This window comes from Haliaeetus albicilla, chromosome 4 (genome assembly GCF_947461875.1).
Source record: "Haliaeetus albicilla chromosome 4, bHalAlb1.1, whole genome shotgun sequence".
NCBI classification, from domain to species: domain Eukaryota; kingdom Metazoa; phylum Chordata; class Aves; order Accipitriformes; family Accipitridae; genus Haliaeetus; species Haliaeetus albicilla.
The window spans coordinates 21,512,330-21,539,106 of NC_091486.1; the positions used below are offsets into that span (position 1 = coordinate 21,512,330).

The window sequence follows — 26,777 nt, forward strand, 5'->3', positions numbered from 1 at the left end:
TTCTATTATTTCATGTCTTGAGTTGGTAATGAAACTTGTTATGAAAACCATGTATAGCACAGATCCCTGGAGGATCTTCAAAAAGATGCCCTTATGCATTGACATTGGGCCACTGGCGACTGCTCTCCGAGAATCTTTTTTCTAGTATTTTGTGATGATTCCAGCCAGAACATATCTTCTTTATTTGCTTACGAAAGCGTCATGTAGGACTTGTACCCATGACTGCTATCCTGTTATTAAGTTGCCAGGAGACAGGAAGAGTTTTATATATGGCATGGTTTTTATAAACTCATATTGACTATTTTTATTACTTTATCATTATCATCTTTGTATTGAAAAATTTATTATTTAAATGTTTTCCAAAATAGTGGGCTGAGAGTTGAGCTGACTGGATGGTTTAACTGGATACTCTGCTTACCAAGTTTGAAAATTCAGCTTGGAGCCTATCTGCATCTTTAAACTTTTAAAATTTTTAAGTAGGGCTTAAATCTCTCACAGGGCATGACTATGTGAGCACCGGAATGTCTGAAAATCCACTGTTTTCTTATCTGATATCTGAGAATAGATTGCAGATGCATAAATTACGCACATAATCCCACTCTCTAAAATAAGCAGATTTTATGCTGCCTCTATCGTATACTGGTGGTGACAGAGTAGAAGCAGTCAATAGGAACTGGTTGCAATTCCCCGCTTGTCTCTTTAGCATTAGCCCTCAGTTAGTTCATGCCAGCTAAGCTAGTCCATGCCAGCTGGCAGTGAATCTCAAGGAACCATCTGCTTCCTGGGAACAGCCAGAACACACCTAATTTTGGCAACTTTAGCTTAATATGCCACCTGACCCAAAAATCTCCACTAGAGATTCCCATTTTACCACAAGAATCCCCAACTAGGAATTGATGGCAAATTGGTTTTCCCTTTCTGCCTCAAAGGAAAAGAATGTGCCAGGAGCTTTTAAGACTTCCATCTCTTTAAATTATATTGTACCTCATTTTAATAGTTAGCCTATTAACAAAATACCTACAGATACTTCAAGTACATTCCTCTGCTACAGAACTTTGTGTAGTAATTTTTTGTAATGGACAAGAAAAGCTTGGTTTCTCCCTCAGCTGCTCAAGTCAAGATCCAGTTAGCAATTTCTTGTGCATGTTGTGCTGTGTTTTCATGCAGCAAAAATTTCAGTACTTTTTCAAATAGTATTTGTATAAAACAGTATGTAATGAATAATTATAAATTAATAACACTAAACATTATATATCAAAATGCATGAACAAAGGCAGGGAATCGCCCTCATCCTTTGTCTTTTTTTCCATGTATTTGTTCACTCATTTGCTGACATACCATTTGGGTAGGTTACTGAGAATTAGCTGTGCAACTACCTTTCTATTTTCTAAAGAAAGGCCAACTTCAAGACTCTATAGAAAGTAATTTTCCTGTCAAAACCATATTTTCCATGTTTTTTCATTCCTAATCACTATATATTGCAGTTAAACTGTTTGTTAGTTCTGCTCATTTCTTTAAAGTGTAAAAGTCTATATTATTGCTCAATTTCCATTAGGTATAAATTATGTCTTTCTCATCACCCTTTCAATTTATTTTTTTTTAAAACAGATCATTTCTACTTCTTGGAAGGACAAAATGATGCTCTGCTGTGTGGCAATAGCTCAGATGCAGGGTAAGAAAATGGTCATCATTTTTCATTATGCATCAAGAAAAAATAATTAGCTACTTAGAATAGCTCAGGTGGTCAACTTTAGTATCAGCCGTACCATAGAGTTGCAAATTACCAATGTTTTGCAGTTGAAGCTATACCTAAATATAACCATATATGTGATTTGACTTTACACAGGCACTTTCGTCAGCATCTTAGGCTAATTTTGTAAAGGTAACCACATGAATGCTATGTGCATAAATGTTGCTGCCAGCTTGCTGACAACTGTTTATCATCAGCCATGCTAGTTGACACTCTTCTCTTGTCCTGGTGGAGATGTGTTGATATGACAAATTGTGGGGAAGGGTAGATTACTTTTAGTTATATTAATAAAGCATTGAAATATCATTAGGAAATGGAGTTAAAAATTGAAAAACCAATAAGATATATATTTTTATCTTAGGTATGTAGAATAAAATTTTACTTGTTCATAATTTCATTAGCAACTGGTACTCCTGAACAATTTTGTGATTTACTATAGCATATCGTAATTTAGAGTAGTTGCTAAAAATAGCATTTCCTCTTCTTTTGTAGTCAATGTCCAGAAGGATATATATGTGTGAAAGCTGGTAGAAACCCCAACTATGGCTACACAAGTTTTGATACATTCAGTTGGGCATTCTTGTCACTGTTTCGATTGATGACTCAGGACTTTTGGGAGAATCTTTACCAGCTGGTGAGGACTTATTAAAATAAACAGCACCATCACCAATACCATTACTACATAGTACTTGCATAGTTATTTTCATTCACGTGTCCCTAAGGCCTTTGGGACAGAAATCATCTTTTATTTCATATATGTAATCTGTCTAAAACAATAGGGCCCTTGTTCATGGTTTAGGTTCCCATGTACTACTCAAATACATAATAAGAAATAGCTGCTCTTTTATGAAGGTGGTTAAGCATTATTGTTTCTTTTCACAAATGAGTAAATGAACTTAAGTTGTTAAAGCTTCTTACCCAAACATGCTGTAAATAGATGCTAGTTAAATTGATTTGCAGTCTAGTACAAACATGTTGTCTTTGAAAAGGTTACATCTTGTCCCTGAACTACACATATCCTTAACCTGAAGGACAGTGGTGCTGTACAGCATGATGTTTTGTATACTGTACTGTCTTTGTGGCATTGTAGTTTGGGACTGATGAGACAAGAAGGTAAGATTCTGGTTAGTGGCCCCACTACTGTTAGATTTAAAGGCTATGATATAGACGTATAGTAGGGGCAGCAACTGCTACTACAGGTTCTCATTGATAGAAGTTCTGAAGTATTCAAGCTACAGAATCTTATGTACCTTGACCATAGTAGACACAAAGCTTGGATTTTTTCACATGTAGCCAGGATATAATACTATTTGTATATGGAAAAAGTAACTAAATAATCTTGTGCTAAATCAAAGCAATCTTATAATGTATTTCTAGATTATAACACAGATGCTACCATATTACGCAACAGTATTTAAAAGTCTGCTAAAAATGTGTATTATCTCTTTTTCTCCAGACACTGCGTGCTGCCGGAAAAACATACATGATATTTTTTGTTTTGGTCATTTTCCTGGGTTCTTTCTACCTGATTAACTTGATCCTGGCTGTGGTTGCCATGGCCTATGAAGAACAGAATCAAGCAACCATGGAAGAAGCAGAGCAGAAAGAAGCAGAATTTCAGCAAATGCTGGAACAACTGAAGAAGCAACAGGAAGAAGCTCAGGTATCCCTGTAAAGTAAAATTCCTTCTTCCATTCATGATTGTGGTCAGATGCTTTATGTCCACATATGAGAATACTTCTACTCCCCTACTCCTAACAATGTATTACCTTCAGTCTTAGAAATTCCTTCTTTTTGCAAACATCTTTAATGTTTTCCATTGCACCGTTTCTGCTGGCTGAGTGAACCAGCACTAATAATTTGTGACAAAAATTATAACCAATAAGCTAAGATACTGGATTTTCAAATTGGAGATGGAAATCAACTTTTATACTGAGCACTTGAACAAGTTGCCCAGAGTGCTTGTGGAATCATCATCCTTGGAGATAATCAAAAGCCGTCTGGACATGGTCCTGGGCAACCTGCTTTAGGTGACTGTCCTGGTTTCAGCTGGGATAGAGTTAACTGTCTTCCTAGTAGCTGGTACATGCACCAGCAGCGCCACCCTGGCTCGGCAGTTAAACCACGACAGTGACCCTGTCTGTGCTGGGGAGTTGGACATGATGACCCCCAGAGGCTCCTTTCCAACCTCAACCTTTCTGTGATTCTGTGAAATGGAGATGGAGACATAAGGAAAAAAAACCCCAGGAAATCTGCTTATTTAAGTAACATAAGCAAAACTATTGTAGGTGCTGTGGGAAAAATAGTTTAATATTTTGCTCCAGCAACATTTGGCTTTTTCTACTCCTTCTGCAGCTCTCACAGCAGAAAGCCACAGTGTTCCAGTTTTCTTTAAAACTGGAAAAAGTGAAGAAACTGGACAAAATGCTTCTATGGTACAGACATCATGATTACATACTGCTTTGAAATTAATTTTCATTTTTTGAAGACTCTGAAATCTTTAATAGGATAATTGATAATGTCTGCTTGGCATGTGGCCACATAGAGCAGAAGTTGAACTATGTCGTCCATGTAAGCACATGACTAAAGTCAGCAGTAGGGGTCTTTTTTTTTTTTGTTTGGTTAGTAGGTATCTGCTGGGTTTTTTACCACAACTTGTAAATAAATGTTAATCAAATGCTCCACAAATGTTTGAAACTTCAAACAGCAACAGGTCTCTAATAGCCTGCAGTTTAACTCAAATCTCTGACTATGATTTGCAAAACTGGGATAAACAATGTTACACCAGATCTTTAATAGACTAGAGAGTATTCAAAATCCAGCAAAATGGTGTAAGGAAGTGTTGCTTCCTCTTAACAGGGATTTTTCCTATTGTTTGAGCCTTGATTCCTTACTTTTACACAGTATTTCAGGTGAAAAATTCATTGCAACATATTGCTCCGATCTAAACCAGATGCTCGTTAACTTGGTTCTCTGACAGCACAGTTCTCCCTTGGGCTGCTCTAACTCCTGGTTTACGGAGCAGTGGCAAATTATGGTTCCTGTAGTATTTCACAAATTATACTTCTTATGATATGCTGGGTTCAGTGAAGTGGGATCATTGCTTTTATTTCAGAATCATTATTTTTTTAGGAATGGCAATAAATTTAAAATAGCGAGTGGTGTGTGTTTGTATAAATGTTGTAAATTGCATATGTGCTTGTATGTATAGGCGGCAGCAGCAGCTGCAGCAGCTGACTCAAGAGATTATAGTGGAGTAGGTGGAATAGGAGGATTCTCCGAAAGTTCTTCTGAGGCATCAAAACTGAGCTCAAAAAGTGCTAAAGAGAGGAGGAATAGAAGAAAGAAAAAAAAGCAAAAAGAACAATCTGAAGGCGAGGAGAAGGATGGGGAAGAATTTCACAAATCTGAATCAGAGGACAGCATCAAAAGGAAAGGTTTCCGATTTTCCATTGAGGGGAATAGACTGACATATGAAAAAAGATTCTCTTCCCCACACCAGGTACCATAGTATTATTACCTCTTAAACACTTCTGTTGTCTACTCATCATATGAACAAAACCCTGTAAAGTAGTTTGGTCAATTTTTGCAAAAGATACCACAGATTCTTTAATATCTTAAATCAAAGTATCACCAGGTTAATACTTGCAGCCAAAGATGAAACTGTAAGAATTTGAGAGATTTTTGTTTTATTCTGAATTTATGTGTGAAAAATCAAAATAATGTGTATTACTTAAAAATGAGTTGTATTTCAAGTTTCTTAATGAAAATGGACCTATCTCCCTATCAAGATGGATATATTCAGCATGATCAGTGGCTTCAAAATTTGGTGCACACATACAAAGGAATTTCATGTTTTAAATGAGAAAGGTACTAAATCTGGGATGCAAAAAAACCAGTAGAAAATGCATAAATGCTCATGTGAAATTTGACAAATTAATTGATGTGAGACCATTGATTGTGTTATCTTAAAGAAGGTGGAAATATGTGTGGCAATGTGTCCTTGCATGTGTTCTCTTACATTGAAACACCAGTGACTCAGAGTGCCATCTGCATCTCCCATCCAGACATTTATTTCATTTGATAGTTTTGTTATCTCTTCTACAGTTTTCAGAGTTCCTCTTCATTTGCCCAGCTCCAACTCTCCCCTCAACACTTCCAGTCCAGATGTCACATCCATTCTGTCCTTTTTCTGCCCCTTTGTGTGCCTCAATATGCTTCTTCCTTTTATCCCCACCTTCTTGATTCTCCCTGGTCTTTATGACTTGCTTTCTCCCTCTTTTTAGTCACTATTACTAAACTCATTCCTTCCTTTTTAATCCTCTTCTATTACTGTCTCTGGAAAGCCTGTTTCATCCCTAAATAGATCATGAACATTCATGTTCTCTTCATGTATCACTTTCTCCATCTCCCATTCTCAAAGAAGCTCAGACCTCTTCATCCAGTATTTTCTTATTAAGGATTGTCCTCCTTAGATCAGACTGTGGTGCGAATATAGTGTTTCTAGCTTCCTATTTCTGCCAAGTTAACTCCTCCCTCCACATACCTCCTAATGTACTTCCCTTTTTAATAGTACTCCATCCAGCCCCCCACACCCGCCACCCCAGTCTGCCACCGGTTTATGTTGTTAACTGTCTAACTAATCTCTGTAAGACTTCATTGCTGAATTTAGTTAGTTCATGGTTCGTTCTGTTCCTTATACAAATTTTCACACCTATATCCATTGACTTCAACTTCATGTTGAAGACCCATCTGATCCCTTAGCTGCATATTCTTGCTTGTGTCTTCATTCAAACTGCACCCTTATTCAACTGCAGCTCCTTTCATCCATCTTGTAAGCAATGAAGCATGCCTCATACAACTTGCTCCTCTTACCTTTCCATCTCCAAGTTCATTTACAGCTGTTTACTATGACAGTTTAGCAATCCCCTCCCCTCTGGTTTTCTAGCCCTAGTTCCTTTTCACTCTGGGTTCTAGCCACTAAACAGAACTTCTACTCACCAGTTTTTAATAACCTTTTCCTAGATGAAACTCAAGTTTTTATCTCATCTTTGACATTTTCCTTGACATTTCACTTGCCTTCAATGTAACTGACCATAATGTTCTTCCTGAAAACTTATTCTTCCTAACATTCATGATTTCATCTTCTCTCAATTCTCTTGGTTTAGTTGTGCTTTAGAAGATCCTTTTACCTCTTTGGCAGTTTTCTAAGGGATTTCCACAAGGCCTTTTGCAACCTCCCTTCTCTCTCTCTTTTTCTTTTTTTAAACTCTACTCTGGACCCACAACTGTGAATCATTTTTAACCTAGACCTCTTTCTATGTCCCAATTACTGCTGTATTCATCAAGAATGTTGTTGCAAAGAGCACTAACCTATCTCATTGCTTTTACCTAATCTGCTAGTAAATATATCTACCTAAAGATATTTTTTAAATATCATAAAACATACTGTGCCTAAAGTTCCTCCCAACCCACCTTGTGTAATTACAGTAAACAAGTCAAGTCACAGCTTTGACTGACCCATGCCAGCATCCATAACCTCCTGTTAAATTTTCAAACTAGTTTCTTTGAGCTCTTTCCGGTATGCTGCCCCTCATGCTTGGAAGAAGCTCCCATGAGTTTCCACAGAACACTTCATTGCTTTCCTCAAATCCCTGTTTAAAACTCTCTTTTACCATGCTGCCTACAGAAAGCTTGACAGGGAAGTGACTTCAGGTGAGCTAAGACCACTGTTTATCATACCCATCAATTTTACCTCCTTGTATTCCCTATCTTTTTGTATCCATCTGTTGTGTTACACTTAGATGATAAGTTCTTTGCAGAGTGCCTTTTTGTTCTGCATTTTGCAGTACCTAGAACAATGGGGCTCAGGTCCATAAAGATAAGTTGCAGAAGAGAAACAAAGATACCTCTTTGTTATATATCGTCTCTGCTGTTCATAGAGGTCTTGGGTAAAATCAGGTGCTAATGCTAATCAATCAAGTCAAGAGAATCACTGATATGAATTAAAGTTAAGAACATGTATAATTATTTGCAAGATTAGAGCATTTTTTTGACTCTGATCCTGAAAAGATCCTCCCATAGCAGAACGTTTACCCACATGAGTAAACTGATGAAGATTAGTGAGACTGTTCATACAAAAATACAGGCATATCTTTGCATACTCAGGATAGCTAAGACTTTCAAGAAATAAAAACCTTATTGCGGCCTACTTGACTAGTATCTGAAAAAATATGTATGTTTTTTAAACTAGGCAGTATTTAGGAGCTACCTGTGTGTGCAGACTGAGTCATGGGAAATTTGCCTAAAATTTTATCTACTCAGCATGTCAGACTAATGCCAACCTGGGCTAAATAGTGTCTGGATGGGCTTACTCAGTTTATGAACTGTTGGTAATAAAACAGGCAGAATGGCAGAGGTAACAATTCTGTCAAGCAATTTCTTTTACTGTAATTAAACCATTTGATTTCATATATCCAAAGTAGTAAAATAACTAGTCTTTGTCTGTCACTTATGTGCTCTTTGTTTACTACCCAAAAGGGAGTGTATTAGGGGGGCTGTACCAGTTCATTTCTTTGTAGATGACCTTACCCTTTAAGACATATTAACACTGTGTTTTTTTCCTCTGTATGAAAACTTTATATTTAAAAGGATTTTCATCTGATAATCATTGTTTTTATTTGCCTACAGTCTTTGCTGAGCATTCGCGGCTCCCTGTTTTCCCCAAGGCGCAATAGCAGAACAAGCCTTTTCAGCTTCAGAGGTCGAGCAAAGGATGTAGGATCAGAAAATGACTTTGCTGATGATGAGCACAGCACTTTTGAAGACAATGAGAGCAGAAGAGATTCTCTCTTTGTTCCTCATAGACACGGTGAACGGCGCAACAGTAACATTAGTCAGGCCAGTAGGTCATCCAGGACAGTACCTCCACTTCCAGCAAATGGGAAGATGCACAGCACTGTGGATTGCAATGGAGTAGTTTCTTTAGTCGGTGGGCCGCCAGCTCTGACGTCACCTACTGGACAGCTTCTGCCAGAGGTGATGATTGATAAAGCAGCCACTGCTAGCAATGTAAGGAAGTCTGCAATAGCTCAGGCATGATGTCCTCTCCCTGTATGATCAGCCCTGTTTCTACAAAATTTAGTCACTTGGGAATGATTCCCTTTCTGGTCATGCTGTGAAAGCTCCTTTCATATATTCCAGTTATAAGCTACAGTAGAAACTGAAATTGTCTAGCTCTCATTAACTAAACTTGTGAAAATATATACTAATTTACTGGGAATTAATAGAATAGCATAGTAAACCATTGAATAAATGTAGTATGTGTAGTCTTACACCCATTGATTCATTATGCTAACTGAAGACTTAACTGGAAGGTTCTGTATTCATGTATCAGACAGGATATCAAAAGGAAAAAAAAATTACTTAATGAAATATATTAAATGAGTATTTAACTTCCTGCTGACCATATATGAAACTTGTGATGTAACACTGATTGTGCAACTTACATGGGTTGTGATAGTGTTCCTGTAACATAGTTAATTTTTCTAGGGTTTTTTTTTGGAGATGTCAACATTATTAAGTATTTTTCTTTTATTTTGTTTGAAAATGTGTGCTAGGAAATTGATAATTTATTCTAAATTAAGAGTTCTCTTAAGAAAATACTCTTTGTGCTTTTACTGCTAGGTGTGTGGGCTGTGCATTTTCATGTTTAGAAAAAGACTTCACTCACTACCTAATTAGAAAGATATTTACAGCAGAGCTCATTGACAAGCATTGTGGAACTTTTTATAGTCTAAAAACTGTTTATAGTCTAAAATCTGTTTTAATGTCTCAGCCCTGTTTCAGCAAAATACTTAAAAACATTCTTTAAGCACAAGAGCAATCCTACTGATGTATTTGACTATTTGCTGTATACAAAGTTAGGCATATATTAGTCTATTGCAAAACCATGACATAAATGGAGCATGGTACAGGACAGCAGAGTGTTTTAAACCATTATACTTCTGTAATAATTTACAGTGTTATTCTTATTAAATGAACAATCAATAGGCTATTTTATCAGTGTTTTATTTTCAGGGCACTACTACAGAAACGGACTTAAGAAAGAGACGGTCTAGTTCTTACCATGTTCCTATGGACTACCTAACAGATCCTAGTGCAAGGCAAAGAGCAATGAGTATAGCCAGCATGCTTACAAACACAATGGAAGGTACGTAACACAGAATTTTTGTATGGCAATGCCATAAAGTGCTATTAAATGTATGATACATTAAGTAGTAGTGGAGTTTTAAGGCAGCTATTTCAGCCTAAAGGGTACAGGCAAGATGAGATTTGTAAATAGAGGTAGTATTTTTTTTAAAAGATGGAATGATATATTTGGAAAAGCAGTCAAGCTTTCAATATACTCATAGGTTTGAGGTGGAAGCAGCAAACTTCCAAGTTAAATGCAAGCAGAAAGCAATTGATCAATGCAGTATTTCTCTAGAGAAGTTATGTTTTGGGGTAAAAGCTCTTTTTACATTACTGTAATGGCTATGCTTCTTGCAGTAGAACAGTCTGCTTCTAACAATTCAACAGACATGCTGTTTCACAAAGGAAGGATCACGTTGTTCTTTCTGTCAGGCTAAATACAATGAATCTGAATCATGGAATTAAGCAACTACTTGTAAGAAAGGGCAAAACATTACTTTGAGGCTTAAATGACTATGCCCAAAATAGCAAATAGGAAGGTAATAATGAGCAGTTTTGCACATGTGGACCATAATACTGTCTAAATAGTTGTCTGACTTCAGATTTGTTCTAAATGTTTATCTTTCATGAGGAAACTTTTAAATATTTTATTCATTCTATGTATAGAATCACAGAATGGTTTGGGTTGGAAGGGACCTTAAAGATCATCTAGTTCCAACCCCGCTGCCATAAGCAGGGACACCTTCCACTAGACCAGGTTGCTCAAAGCCCCATCCAACCTGGCCTTGAACAGTTCCAGGGATGGGACATCCACCACCTCTCTGGGCAACCTGTTCCAGTTCCTCACCACTCTCACAGTAAAGAACTTCTTCCTTACATCCAATCTAAATCTACCCTCTTTCAGTTTAAAGCCATTACCCCTTGTCCTATCACTACATGCCCTTGTAAAAAGTCCTTCTCCAGCTTTCCTGTAGGCCCCCTTTAAGTACTGGAAGGCTGCTATAAGGTCTCCCTGGAGTCTTTTCTTCTCTAGGCTAAACAATCCCAACTCTTTCAGCCTGTCTTCATAGGAGAGGTGCTCCAGACCCTGATAATTTTCATGGCCCTCCTCTGGACTCATTCCAACAAGTCCATGTCTTTCTTATGCTGGGGCCACAGAGCTGAACACAGTACTCCAGGTGGAATTGTATGAGCGTGGAGTAGAGGTGGAGAATCACCTCCCTCAACCTGCTGGCCACAATTCTTTTGATGCAGCTGAGGATGAGATTGGGTTTCTGGGCTGCAAGCACACATTGCTGGGTCATACTCAGTTTTTCATCCACCAATAGCCCCAAGTCATTTTCCGCAGGGCTGCTCTCAGTCCACTCATTCCCCAGCCTGTATGCCAGATTTCTAAGACAAATGCCTATTTTGCATCCTATGTAGCATTTGATTGTGAATGGTTATTTTATCTATTGAACATTTAGCATTCTTTTTACATCAAATTTGAAACATAGTGGGACAGATTATTTTTAATTGTAATTTCTTTTTACTGACAGTAGCCTTGGTTTCAAAAGGTCTACATATCAACACAGTTTATCAACAGTACCTTGGAAAACAGCATTTAGGCCTCAAGGAAATACCCAGGTGATACTGGAATAGAGAAACATGTTTAAAATGTTATTTTCATTTTTCTCTCCAGAACTGGAAGAATCCAGACAGAAATGCCCACCATGCTGGTATAAATTTGCTAACACTTGCTTGATTTGGGACTGCTGTACTCCCTGGCTGAAAGTCAAACATATTGTAAATTTGATTGTGATGGACCCATTTGTTGATCTGGCCATTACTATCTGCATTGTCCTAAACACCTTGTTCATGGCCATGGAGCACTATCCAATGACAGAACAGTTTAGTGGTGTCCTTTCAGTAGGAAACCTTGTAAGTCTTTCATGATGTGCCGTGTATGTGAAATGCATTTTTCTTAAATAATTCTCTTGTGACCTATGTACATCTGTTTAAAAGAAAATGTTGGCTAGATACTTATAGGCTTGGGATGGTTGAATTTAAATTTAAGCTTTAGTGAATCCCTCTTTGTTGACATTTGTGGATTTCGCCACTCTTGCTTTATGGAGCAAAAGATAGTAAGATTTATTGAGTCAATATGCATTTTGATTTTTAAAACCTTCAGCTTCTGTCATTGAAGCTGGTTAAAGGAATTTATCTAATATTCTTTCTTGGGTGGATACTTACAAATCATAAGAACTTTCAGTTCCATTCCCATACCTGTTCTGCTCCTCACTAGCACCTTCTGAGGTCCTGTGTGTTCAGGGTATTATAGAGGGGAAAGTCCCAGTAAGCATGGCAGATTTACTGCAACTCCACAGGAAACAGTGAAATGGCATGACAGTGCCTTCCGCAGGTTATCCTGAAGAAGAATAGATCTGCTCAACTTTCAGTACAACTTTTTTCTTAATAAGATAATTGTCCCTCTCATAAACTTATCTTTATCCCTAGAAGCAAAGAGATGTCCCAAGGGCAAAGATGAGATCTAGGAGGCAAAACTGAGCATTAAAATCAGAAGAGATTCTGTGTATTGGTATTTATACATGCATATTAGCAGGCTAGATAAAAAAACATATTTTTCCCATTTACCTCTTTTTCTTTGGAAACCAAACATTGTGATGCATATGTAAGCATCAAATCTGAATTTAATTCCTAACCCCAATGTATGGCAATATAGAGAAGCTATTCAGATTTATCATGGATTGCTTGCTGAAGATATAACTTACCAAAAGTTGATACCACTAGTTTTTTTAATATTTTCTCATTAAACTGGAGTAAGAAACTGTATTTTCCTTGCAGGTGTTTACTGGAATTTTCACAGCAGAAATGTTTCTCAAGATAATTGCCATGGATCCTTATTATTATTTCCAGGAGGGCTGGAATATTTTTGATGGTTTTATTGTGAGTCTTAGTTTAATGGAGCTTGGCCTTGCAAATGTAGAAGGATTATCTGTCCTTCGATCATTCCGATTGGTAAATATACTAAATAAAATATGCTTCTATGTTATATTTTTATATTTGTGCATATATGTTGTGCATTATTTGTTTGTGCATTATATATTTATCTAAGACAGAAGATCTTTTCATAAGAACTTACAAAATACTAAATTGCATACTCACTAGATGGCATGTATCTATTATGTTGTTTGTTTTACATATTATCTTAGTAACATCTATTTCTTCTTCAAGACATTGTCAACATCAATACTGTTCTTGCAGTGAGTGTGCTTTAAGGGTTAACTTCATCAATACCAGTATCACTTAGAGTCCTTTTCTCCCTAGATGAGGGAATAAAGAAAGCAAGAGCCACAGGCCCTTACTGCCTGTGACTGAAGATTAGTAAATTGCTTAGTAAATAACAGATTAGTTAGTAAAAGTTTATTGACAGTTTTAGCTGATAGACTTCCATTACCAGTTGGCTTACATGGTTAGTTTTAGGAGAGAGTAGTGTTAAGATTTTTCTTTGGATAGGGATTTTTCATCACTACCAGCCTTCTCCTTACCATCCTCGGCAAAGGTCCATCCACTAACAGCTTTTCTGTTCAGAAGTCACTACAGTATCTCTGTCTGTTATTAGATATCTCTGTCTTGAATAGGAACTTGAAAAACCTTGGTCTTGCTGAAGACCAGGCTAGCATGCAAGTTGATGTTCAAATCCTCTTCTGAAAAGACCTACACAGTAAGAGTCATGAAGCTAGAGTTCGTAGTCACGAAGCTCAACTTTTGCCTTAAATAAAGCAAAAATATCTCATTTTAAATAACAATTAAATAAACACCCTTTAAAAAAAGAGGGGTTTTAAATTCATTCATTTGCTGGTTCTCTGTGTAGCATTACATTGCATTTTGCCTAAAGTCTAATATCTGTCTGGATTGACTTCTCCCTCTGTTATATAATTCTGTTTTTAACTTCGCATCTATATATTTTATTTCTGTCTCATCCTATGAAATAATATTTAGATTTAGATTCCTTTTAGTATTCTCCTCTTTCAGTTGTCTGAACACTTGCTGTATCTGTCCAAATAATTTCATTTTTGCCTGTTTCAAGTTGTACTTTAATATAACACTTTCCTTTGTTTTTCTCAATGTTGTATGACAAACTTTCTAAGACATATTATGCTTATTTTAAATGACAGAAAAGATATTGTTAAAGATACTTGCGACTAATTTGTATGCCTGTCATTAAAAACTCTAGCTTGTTTCTCTTTCTAGGAAAACCATTTCTTCCATCTCTCTGCCAGATAAGATGAAAGATCTGGAAGTGTCTATACACTCACAATCCTGTTAAACTGATCACATTTCATATGTGCTGGTTTGTTTTTAGTAATATTCTCTTAGAGTTAACTAAAGGAGAAAGACTGTTTTGTTCAACTTGTCCAACAAGTAGCACTTGTTTATAGATATCTGAAGTCACCAAAAGAGTCAAAGTCTGAATTGAAGACTTTGTGATAATTGCAGTGTAATTCAAATGAGCATAGATACAGTATTTTTGATTTGTTATGACTTGCATCAGGACTTAAGACTGCTGATGTCTAATATTGTACAAAGACCTGGAAACATAAATTTTGTAACTAAAGTTTCTAAAGGTTACATGAGACATGATTTAGACACAGGGTAACTGAAATATGAAATGTATAGCAGTAATTTCATTGCAATTAGTAACATGAATAACTGTATACTATTCTTCTGTTTTGCAGCTTCGAGTTTTCAAATTGGCAAAATCTTGGCCAACTCTAAACATGCTGATTAAGATTATTGGCAACTCAGTGGGAGCTTTGGGAAATCTGACCCTGGTGCTGGCCATCATTGTGTTCATTTTCGCTGTGGTTGGGATGCAGCTGTTTGGCAAAAGCTACAAGGAATGTGTCTGCAAGATCTCTAGTGACTGTGAACTTCCACGTTGGCACATGCATGACTTTTTCCACTCTTTCTTGATTGTATTCCGAGTGCTGTGTGGAGAATGGATAGAAACGATGTGGGACTGCATGGAGGTTGCAGGCCAAACTATGTGCCTTACGGTCTTCATGATGGTCATGGTGATTGGAAACCTAGTGGTATGTAATCAGTGGAGATTTTTTAAAACTATTAGAAGATATTTCCTATTTTTCATGATTTAGAAATCAGAGATGAAGACTGGAGGACTCTAGGAGGTCATGTAATTCATTTGCCCTTTCTTTAAATCAGGTTCAAATATACCTTGATCATTTATGAAAAATGTTTGTCTATGTTTTCTTTTAAATCTTCAGTAAGTTTATAACCTCTTTGGTAAGATCAGTGCTGAATTATGCTTATAGTTATAAATGCCTTTTAAAAAACCATCTAACTTAAATTGCCTTTTACAGCCAGTTAAACTGACTGGTCTTGATAGTGATGGAAAACAGTTGGTCTTTGTGACAATGTTTAAAATACTTAAAGCCTTACTGTTTCCACTTTCAGTCTTTTCTTTCTGAAACAAAATAAGCTTAGTTGTTCAATTTTTTCTCATAGGTGATGATTTCTAAACTGCTTATCCCTTCTGCTACTGGCCTCTGAATTCTTGCCAAGCAGCATTTTGGATAGACACACAAGTACCAAATAATGTTGAATGATTATACTTCAATGTCTTACACCCAATATTCCTTGTGCTACATCCCCAAATGACATGAACTTTCTGTACCAGCATTACTTTCCTGATGCAGCCTATATGCCCTTTTCTGCAGTGCTTCCACCTTGCAACTTTTCACACCTTCTGTATATGTAGTTTTCATTTTTTGTAACGAACATTTCCACACTAGTACTTCAGAATTAAATACCATATTGATTTTGAATCATTTCAACAATTTACCATGGTTATGCCTAATTGTAGTTCCTTCTTGTTGAGTGCTAGCATCCCTTCTCTTTTTTGTATCATCCACAAATTTTATAAATAGGCTTATCCACAGGCATAAATACCAAGTTTAACCAGACTAATGTGAGATTCCTGTGGTATGCCTTCTAAAATCTTCCGCAAGTTTGAACAGGAAGAATTGACAAATATAATTTAAATATGTTTTTTAATCAGTTTTGCACATAGTCTGTCATAATTACATATAGTCCAAATTTCTCTTATATGTTTGTAAAATGTCATGCAAGAAAGTCTGAAACGGTTTCCTAAAATTGAGGTGTATCACATCTGTGGACTCTTTATCTCTTAGCTAGTTTTCCTACCCAAAACAAAAATATACTGATACATTCTTGGCAAATAGATAAGTTTATTATATTCTGAGTTAGAGACACTGAAACTATGGTCTGTTGAACTGTAGAAGACTGCAGTCTGCCTGCATTGCCCTCACCTATGAACACTACAGCGGATGTAGCTTGCATAAATTACTACATCATGTTGTATCCTGCCTCCTTATGTCATTCTCCAATTTGAGGAGCAGACCTGCACTACTTCCAGTGTTCAGGAGAAAGTCAAGGAACAGCTCAGATTTTCATCTATATTAGTAAAGTTAAACAAGCAAAAAATATTTTTGCAAGTTATAAAAAAATATGGGGGACAGGGATTATGAACTGGAAAGAATAACAGGAAGGTGGGTTGAGATAAAGTGCTAGCTGTGAAATAAAAATTATGTCATATTGAACAACCCATAATGGAATTACTTTTATGACTTAAAAATAAGAGATCCAGTATATTTTCTCCTTACTGTCTTTTAGGTTCTCAACCTCTTTTTGGCCTTGCTGCTGAGCTCATTTAGTTCAGACAACCTTGCTGCTACAGATGATGATAATGAAATGAACAATCTACAGATTGCTGTGGCAAGGATTCAGAAAGGCATAGATTATGTGAAGAGAAAAGTGCGTGAATTCATCCAAAAAGCCTTTGTTAGAAAGCAGAAAGTTTTAGATGAAATCAAACCTCTTGAGGACCTAAACAACAAAAAAGACAGCTGTATTTCCAACCACACAATAGTAGAAATAGGTAAAAACCTTGCCTATCTTAAAGAAGGGAATGGAACTACCAGTGGCATAGGCAGCAGCGTGGAAAAATATGTTGTTGATGAAAGTGATTACATGTCATTCATAAACAACCCAAGTCTCACTGTGACAGTGCCAATTGCTGTTGGGGAATCAGATTTTGAAAATTTAAACACGGAAGAGTTCAGCAGCGAGTCAGACCTGGAAGAAAGCAAAGAGGTAAGACTATTTCTATATTTAAAATACTCTGATGCTTTTCTTTTTTTCTCCTAAGGTTACTAGTGTTGAATTCAAATCTCTAATTCCTGTATAACAGCATATACGAACTTGTAATGGTATTTAAGGTAAATTAATGTAAGGTTGTGGGTTTCAAATGACATGGTAGTACAGTATTGCTTTTAAAGTAATAATCAAGATGCATAAGACAAGTTTGTAGAAAATGAATACTTTTTAATATTTAATTTAGTTAAAATCATTAACAAGAAAATGAACCAATTTAATAGCCCTGGATACCAGAGGTCTTACAAAACGAGTGTGGGTTGTACAAGTTTCTCCATGTTTATTTCATCAGTGCAGTTTAATTACTCTTTTGTCTGCTTTCTGGAGTGCCTCCTGTCAAATTAACAGTTCATTCTGATGCTTTTAACCTTTTTGATATAGTCAAAATGTATCTAGATACATCATAAGTACCTTTGAATACTGGACCAGCATCACTAAACGATTTCATATAAATCACTAAAAAAACATCAGATAGTAGCAGAACCACTGAAGAATTGAAGTAATGGCCTTATGGTAAAAAAGTTATGAAGCTTTATATCTCAGTACAAGATCCTTTCATACAGTTACCCATTGTAAGTTTCAAAGCTTTAAGATACTCGGATCTCTTACCTACTGTGACTGTAATAAAATGTACCTCTTTCTGGCCCAATGTGGTGCCAAATGGACAAATCCAAGCTAGAGCTTAGTGAGGTACAGTGGATGCCGAAGCCTTTATTATTGTGTTAACCCAGTGCTCTGTCCTGCACAATTGTACATGGTGGAGGCACACCACCTCAAGTGGACTAAGTCTAGGCTATGCTTAGTACCAATGCTAGTTCATTCAGCATTAGCATGGGTATTTTTGAACAGTACTGCATGCTACAGTGTAGACATAAACTAACATGAAGGTTTTCATGAGTGATTTCCTCATGCTTGAATCTGAGGGTATTAATATGGATAAGATTCTAGTAATTCTCACCCCGAGATCCTTTTTTGTACAGACTGCATCACACAGTCATATTTTCTTGTTTCTTATCAGAAATGTCTTTACTGTTCTTTTAAAAATATTTATTTTTTGCAGATTGTTTAGTATTAGTATTTATCTTACTCTTCAAAACCATGACTTGGGTGTAGAACAAAGCAGAAGTTATTGTAGTTTAGCCTTTAATTGTTTTGTGTAACGAAAAGGGTGATTATATGAAAGTTTCTTGGTCTGAATGTATAGGATTTTGGTTGATTCTATTATATCTTTGTACCTAGGATAAGAAAAGGAATCTTCTTCAGGCAGCTTTACACCACATAGGCCTAACGCATTGTTCTGTCCTTCCATTGTTCTGCTGTTCCATTGTTCTATTGTCCCATTTTTAACCATTTCAAAACTTACTGCTGCCAAAGGAGCAGCAAATTCTACTGCTAATCTGGTCAAATTCCACCTATCAATGAGGTCATCCGTAATGATTGCATATGACAGTAATGGCACAGATTATTTTTCTGTCTTTTTGTAAATTATGTAGTTTCTTAGTATAGACCTGGTCCTTCGGGGTCTGTTCTTTTTTCCTGCTAATCATGTTCAAGTCCGTCTATCACTTTCAGCCTTTTCCCTGCTTAGCAACTAGTGATAGCCAGAGGATGCACTGAAAGTTTGGGAATAAAGTGTCTTAAGTTAAAGTTCAGTACTAGGAAACAGAATACTTTGGATTTCTTTATCACAAAGTACTTATTGCTGTCTTGGTGGAGTAACAAATACATGTCTGTCATTCTGTATTTGTCTGTAAAGTTAGTATAGTATTTTTATCAGTTTCAAGGGTGCTGTCAACCTAAACCTATAATTTTTCATAAAACATTCTAAATGCCTCAGTTGGAAAGGGTGAAGAAGATACTGTTAGTTAGTTTATTCTGCAGATATATTGTAACTGGCAATGATGCTTCAGATAATATTACTGTATAAATGACACTAAAAGAAAATCTGACGCAGATGCAGTCTAAGAAGACTGTGAAGTCCCAGTACAATCAGAAGTATGCACTCACAAAAACTCTCCTCTCTTCACTTCTTGTTTTGTGCTCCCACCCACATCAGATTAATTCTGATGTTACTGATTCTGATATTACCATTACTCATGGTAGTAGTAAACCATGTTTTAAATTGTCCTATATACTTCTCCTGTGCTTGTTCTTTTTAAAAAGTTATGAAGTTATGTATGTATTAACTGAAGTTTTATCAAAATAGATTATAGGTCTGATAATTTTTAATTGACATCATCTATGCAAAAAGTAATTTGGAAGTGTAACTGGATTCTACTAATTTAAATACTATATGTCATTAAAATGACTGAGAAAGAAGTAATTTAAATATTTTCATTAGTGATTATTAGATTAATTAGCTGCTGAAGTCTGTTTTTAAAAATGTAATCACAGGAGTGTTCTGTACTAGTGGAGTATTCTCCATTTCTTATGCTGAAGCTACAATTGTTGTACAGAAAATAATTTGTGATTCACTGAACAGTGGCAGCAAGGAGGAACGTGACTTTTGGTAGTGCCTAATGATTAAGGCATCTGTTTTGAGAATGAAATTTTTCCCTGCTACAAAATCTGTTTATAATTTTTAAACAGTCAATAGTCAGTGGCTAAAATGCAGAAACTGCCTTGAAATAGGGACCAAAACCTGAATTTCCCATATGAATTCATTAACTGCTGAGAGCATTATGTCAGTAGAAGAGATGGAGGATGTACCTTATTCAAACCTATAGGCTGGTGGCTAGCAGGACTAAGTATGACCACAATGACAGTGGTGCGTCAATTTCTTCATTGTATAACAGGATGGTATGACTGCTGACTGTCTTCATTAGCCAAATCTTCCTTTCCCCAATGGAAGGACCCAATGGGGTTATTCTACAAGGTGACAAACATATTGGTTTGAATTCCTATAGGGAAAATTTTAAAGCTGATTTTCCCACATTTGAGACATGAGCTCCAGTCATTAAGCTTCCACCATAAAAGAAAGGCTTTCTCCTCCAGATACAGTATTTAAAAGAAAACAGTGTCCTCATTGCACTCTTGGAGGCACTTAATCCTGTAAATGTGTGTGATAATCATGCTTCAGGAACTGCAAACTGCTCAGGTGATAAGACAAAGAAATGCATACTCAGTCAGGAATGAGCTACTGCCAAGCAGTTTTGACTGGTCAAGCCTGAAACTCTTCTGAGCATATTCAGGGTAAAAATTTCTTACTCTTGCAGAAGTTGAAGGTGAAAAATTGAAGGGAAATGTTTACAAATTTCAGGCACCTTCAAGAGAGGCCCAGCAGTTAAGAAGAGACATTGTGAGCATATTTCTTAAGTACTAAATTTCAAATAGATTTTAATCACAAAGGTGCATTTTTTAATCTTAATCCTAGTTCCTACTCTTCACTAGATAATTCTTATCCACCATGGTTTTTGATATAGAGAAGAGTGATGACTTATTAGTCACAGGACCAACGCTCTTGTCATGAAAACTACCCATAGCAAAAGGCATTTTTTAATATTAAAAAAGTGACTACAAATGGCTTTTTGTTCAAGACTTCCTCTTTTTTGCATGCCATAATGTACTTTCTAGTTCTGCCCTCTCATGTTTTCCCATTGATATGATTCTGCTGTTGCTGAGTGTTGGTCTGCCAGTCACTTCATTGCTTATACCACAAATTAAAAGAACTGAAGTTAGAAACTGCCACCAAACCACGTTCAATTAGAGGTATCCCAAATGAAAGGCAGCTTAGGCATCCATGTACTGTGAGAACACTCTGCACAAGATAGCCAGATGCTAATGAGTGTGTGTCTGTGTGCTTTTGCTTTTCTCTATGTATATATGTGCATACACGTATTCACTGTGGTATAGGGCAATAAGTTGAATTTTTACAACACAATTATCATTTATTAGCAAGTTTTAATTAAGTTCATTAATGTTTGTTGAATTCGTTATTATAACATACATCTTCTCCAGTATTTTGATGGACATGTTAACTAGATTATGCCTTTCTAGAAACAATACATAGAATATTGTACATGCTAGTAGGCGTGAATTTACAAGGAATTTTCTAGAAAATTGCCTGAAGCCTAAACCAGAATTAATTATGAGAACATTGTGTCTATAGGAATGGTAGTGGGGGATATAAGGTAATAAGGGAATTAGAGAATAAATCCTAAATAAAACTTTACCATGGAAGTAGGGCCACTGACAAATATAGGGCCACTGTGCTGAGTCTGTTGTCCTATATGTAAAAGTCTGTGGACCTAAGTTGCATTACTACTATCCAGCATAGAAACTATAAAAATAATTTTTCCTTTTTAAGTCCTTAACTACTATGGAGACAGTTTATATAGAAAATTTTGTAGTGCATGTATAGCTGTGTAATAATTAGATATTTATGCTAAGTATAACTTCTAGGCTAGTAATTACACCAAGATATACCAAGTTACAAGATATTTTTAAATGCCTTGAAAAATATGGGATCTCCTAATGCTGTTGCAGACACCTTAATAATGTATATTTTACTTTAAGCAGTATTTAGCGCAAAAAAGCAGAGGTGCTGTGTCCTGAACTTCATTTCCTACCATTCTTACTTCTCACAGGAGTAGAACCAAGCTGGATCAGTCAAGCGGGCAGCTCTGGTGCCTTTTAGCGAGGCAGAGCATCGTGTCACCAATTTTACACAGGTTACCTAAGCAAGTTATACATCTATATGTATATACTATAGTCACTTTTTAACGGATATTGACTGGCCTGCATGCTCTTCAGCTATGATCCTGTCCCATTCATTGCAATGAAGTACAACATGCACAGCTGCTCTCTGCTGAGTCACGGGACTCGCATCACAGCATGGTCAGGCAAGATCGGCAGCCCCAATATTTCTGTGGTTCAGATGCTATACTTTCCATGATATTTTAACAGTATTTCGCAGTGCATGCTATGTACCTTTCCCAATCTTGATGGTAATGTTTTCAAGATTCTATTTTTGAAGGATTTTCTTTCCTTTTGAAGAAAGACAGAATATGTGACACGTAAGCTATGTTTCTCATCAGAAGCTTATATAAGTCCATCTGTAAATTGTGTTGATAATGAAAATCTGCTAGCTGTTTTGGAAAACTTTCATACTATTGTATTTAAGCTTATAATGGAGGTAACTTGCAAACTCATAATAGTAACTTTTTTATTTTTTCACTTTTTTTTCCTTAGAAAGGCTTTTCTTCAGTACTCGTATAAGCATTTAGTTATTTTGGAGATTAATATGCAGTACTTCAAGCACTATTCAGCATGAAATTAATTTAATTTCCACAGTCAAAGCATGTGACCATCTTTTGGTTAAAAAAGCTCATACAAAACTGGTATTTGGCTGGTCAAACATTCAGAGATCAGTTCTGCTCTTACTTACGCCCACACTTAAAAGTGTAGAGGTGCAAAGAGAAAACTTATAGCAAGATCTGGCCCAATTCAGTCTTACCATAGCTCTTTAATTTATGCTCACAAATTGACTACCTCCCCAAACATCTAAAACTGTCTGCCCTGAGAAACTTCAACTTATTCTCATCTTATCAGTAATAAATAAAGTTCAGCAGTCTAGTAAATAAGCTACTGATTTTGGACCAAAATGTCCCCAGCTTCAGTATGATTTACATCTCACCTACTAAACATTGCCATAATATTTACAACACCATAGTTGTATGATGCTGCTTTCAGTTTGGTAAATCAGTGGAATTAAAACATACTTATTGCACAGTTTTTTGTCTTATATTTTCTAAGGAATAGTTTATCTGATAAGTCATATTTTGATTTAAAAATATTCATTATTCAAAATCCTTTGATACTCTGAAGAATTTAGGCTTTTGATTGTTTGAATTGTGAATTGGTCACATCCTATTGGCATATAGTGATTCATGGTGGATGATATCAAGTTCTTAATATTAGAGTTAATTGGAATTTGCTTAATTAATCTTTACAAACAGCAGTCTCTTGCTCTGTTTCAGAAATATGCTTTCACTATCGCTTGTGTGAATTAAAGAGCCTTAAGTAGCTTAAGTAGTGGGAGTGCTTTTGCAAATGTTTCCACTGCTACTTACGATGCTTTTGCTTTCATCCAACATTCTTGCAAATATTTTCATTTATGAAATCCTCATAAATAAGCAGACCAAAGCAATTACGAATAGCAATAGAGTGGACTATAATTTAGGGATCCTGTTTTTTTGCAGTATTTGCAGACAGTAATCATCACAGGAATGTTTTGCTTTGATTTACAAAGTTCTGGGTTTTTTAACTGATAGAGTAGTTATGCCTGACCATATAAGCACTAGAAAGAGTGACATCCAGGTTCCACTTAATTATACCAGTGGAACTACAATGATATTTACCACTTGATCGATTTTATAGGTGATATAGCTGTACTGAAAAAGACTGTATAAGTTTGGATATATTATTGCCATTTACATCACAGAACATCTCATTTTCATATTGACATCCACACAGCACTGAGAAAATAAAAACAATATAATTTCCATTATTTAACATTTTCATAGGTATTTGGGAGGAATGGAATTAAAAGCAAAACCAAAACGGTGGTTTCTCTTGGTACCATCTTCCTGCTCATGTCTGTTCTGCTCTTTGCTCCTTCAGTCCCTTAAATTATGATTTCAACAGCTATTAGTGGCATCCTGGCTAATTATGAAATTTAAGGCATTGTTAAAAATGTTAAACTAAGAGCTGTTCAGCTACTTGCAGATGATCATCTTGAAACAAAGAAAGAAAGAAATGTTAGAAGCTCAAAGTGGCCTGGCTGTAAGTGAAGCAGAATTGTATGAATCTATGAGATGTTGCCAAGGTTCAGAAAGTAATTATGTCAAAAACTTCCTGACCTAATCTTGGCTGCTGCTTTTTGCAATGCTGCTCTGATAGGCAAGCTGCTTTCCACTTTCAGTTTCTATTTTGAAAGCTAAACTAAAATTTATATCTCATACTGTACTGTATTGCTGACTAAAGCATGACTGGCAAGGCTATTGGTAGATGTGACATAAAAGATACATGTATCTCTCTGTGATAATCAGTATACTGCTGCTTTAGAACCATGTAAGTACTTTTGTCCCCTTACCGTCTTCTGTGAAAAGGAGATGGACTATGTACATTCTGAGGTTTTGAAAAGTAGATTTCTCTGAGAATAATTTCCTTAGCATACTATTCAGAAAAAATCTAGCATCGTAACTCTCAAAGAGTGTCTAATGCTTTATCCTGATAAATCTCTTATAATCTGGGTGACCAAATACTTTTGAAACCTAGAACCATGGTATGAAAAAGGCTTAAAAAGGACTCACTATTATATCAAAGATAATGTTTGGGTTTGATGATTATCTTGTTTCTACAGGTTCATTTTTTTAAAAAGCTGTATACATGTTAGGTATATACCACTGCCTAAATCTAGTTTTTGTGATGCTGGTGAGCAGAGAAGAATTTATCAGGTACAAAGGTAACTTTGAGACAAGTTAAGGTAAAGAACTGGGGCATATGCTACATACCTAACGTACCAGGGTCTGCAATTAGGGGTAGTCTAGCTATCCAGCTGAATTCCATATGTGTGAACACTGGCAGGTCACAGTAAGTGGTAGAAAAATTCTTCCTATGTATTAAAGCATATGCACAAAACGTAATTAGTAATAACATGGTCCATTCCCAGGTGATGTTGTGTTGAATACCTAGAAATCAGTACAACATCCTTGGGTCAGTTGCTTTATACCAGAGCAGAAGTTTGCTGTGGAAATACGTGATTGTTATTGAAAAGTTTTCCTAGCATACTGAACTTAATTGATTTGGTAAAATTTTAAGATGTCGTATCATAAAACCTTCCTAGCTGTTTGTAATGCATACTAGACTTTATAAATATTGTATAGAATGCCATACAATAAATTCAATGTTTAAAATAACAAAGAAACAAACAAAAAAGTAATTAGTTCTGTTGAAAATTTTAATTTTTTTCTTCCCCAAATGATACTGAACTATGAAAGATTGAATTTATTGAATATTTTTTCTAATATGCTTCTTCATATACTGATCAGGTTGGCGCTAAATTCAGGTATAATAGAACAGCATGCTAAGGAAATACTCTGTTACATCAACAGAAGAGTAACTGAATTCTCAGTGGGATAAGGCATTTAATTGTTGTGTTTCAAGTATCAGCTGCTGTTGATTCAATTTAGGATTCTTCTGTTTAGCTTAACTCCTATGATTATTATTACAGCTATTTAATAGAAGCATACCAGATTTTCAGTGAGAAGAGCCTTGTAAGATACAATTCACCATACATACTGCCCCACATAAAGAAAGATGACTTTCTGATGTTTCTGATAATTGACTGTTCTACCGATAATTTTCCACCTTTTCTACCTGATCTTTTTGATCTCTCCTTATAGTGGATAACTCTAATCTTCCATCTTGAGTTAACTGTTAGTCTTATGCAATTTCAGTAATAGGAATTCATTATCCCTTCTTAAAATTAACATGTGGTGATTAAACTAACTGCATAATATCTGAGTTACTGAACTCTTCATTTGCCTGTAAAAGAATGGACAGTAGGTCTTTCAAACTTATGGTTTAACCAGTTCATAATTTTTGTTTGCTCTGCTACTACTACAGCATTCTGCTAGAAATGCTGTCCAGATCGGAATGATGCAAGCAACATTTTAAGAAAACTCTACAGAATACAAACAGATAGGCACTTCTCAGTTTAAAAAATATTTAGTCTATTGTATTGATAAATGTTAATTTTTAACACCATATATAAATTTCTTTAGAATGTACCTTGCGTTTATGGTATTTCTGGCCTTTCCTCAAACTGATGATTGACTTCCACTGATGCTTAAATGCTGCGGTCCTTACTTGGGGACTAAAATATTTATCCCATGCTTTCCAGTTTCTCCATTTTAGAGGCAGTATTCCACAATGATCAAACTGCCATGCATTATCTATAATTTGAATATGTTGCAATGGGAAATTTGTAAATAATAATCTGCAGAAAAGTGTGCGTCCATGTCTGTACATTGGACATAACCTCATAGATGCTAAAGCTCATGCACAAACAAGAGACATGAATATGTAGGCTGGGATTTTCAAAGAAACATAAAGGAAATGGGTGTGCAGATATCACTGAAATTACATGCATTATACACCCTACAATAAAAGTTTCCATCTGTTTGGTCTTCCTCTAGAATGTGGGCTATAGTGTACCGTGGTATACAAAAATAAAAGTTAAGCCTATGTCAAAATCACAGCAAAATGTATTGTCAGTGTGATTCGATAAAATCAGAGTGGAGGAGAAAGGAATTAATCTTCTTTTTGTTTGAAGAACATACTTAATATTGTCTGCAATGTAAAAGTCCATTAAAGTCTTATTGTACTTTCTGTATTCACATACTAATATTGTTTAGATTTCCTTTACAAAAAACTGTATAGAATTTGGAGCTTCTCAAACATGTTTTAAAGGAATAATGCCTCTAAGTTTTAAGTGTCAGCAAAGATATATCTTTAATGTTACCATGGACCATCTCTCTGTCTAATATTAATTCCCTATAGACTGTATTCTAAA

The 26,777-nt window shown here is 35.8% G+C and overlaps 1 protein-coding gene across 8 annotated transcripts in view; it reads left to right on the plus strand.

Moving 5' to 3' along the window:
* The window catches only part of LOC104313747 (sodium channel protein type 2 subunit alpha), a 79,217-nt gene that overhangs the window by 33,254 nt on the left and 19,186 nt on the right, over window positions 1–26,777 (plus strand). For 4 of the 8 annotated variants that reach the window (XM_069781275.1, XM_069781279.1, XM_069781276.1 and 1 more), the window contains exons 8-17: window positions 1,609–1,672; window positions 2,243–2,384; window positions 3,207–3,413; window positions 4,962–5,252; window positions 8,441–8,821; window positions 9,830–9,962; window positions 11,625–11,863; window positions 12,788–12,961; window positions 14,683–15,039; window positions 16,661–17,140. In XM_069781275.1, the coding sequence (XP_069637376.1) occupies window positions 1,609–1,672; window positions 2,243–2,384; window positions 3,207–3,413; window positions 4,962–5,252; window positions 8,441–8,821; window positions 9,830–9,962; window positions 11,625–11,863; window positions 12,788–12,961; window positions 14,683–15,039; window positions 16,661–17,140 (2,468 nt within the window). The remainder of the gene's footprint in view (window positions 1–1,608; window positions 1,673–2,242; window positions 2,385–3,206; window positions 3,414–4,961; window positions 5,253–8,440; window positions 8,822–9,829; window positions 9,963–11,624; window positions 11,864–12,787; window positions 12,962–14,682; window positions 15,040–16,660; window positions 17,141–26,777) is intronic. The other 4 variants (XM_069781281.1, XM_069781278.1, XM_069781280.1 and 1 more) reach the window with 1 other exon arrangement.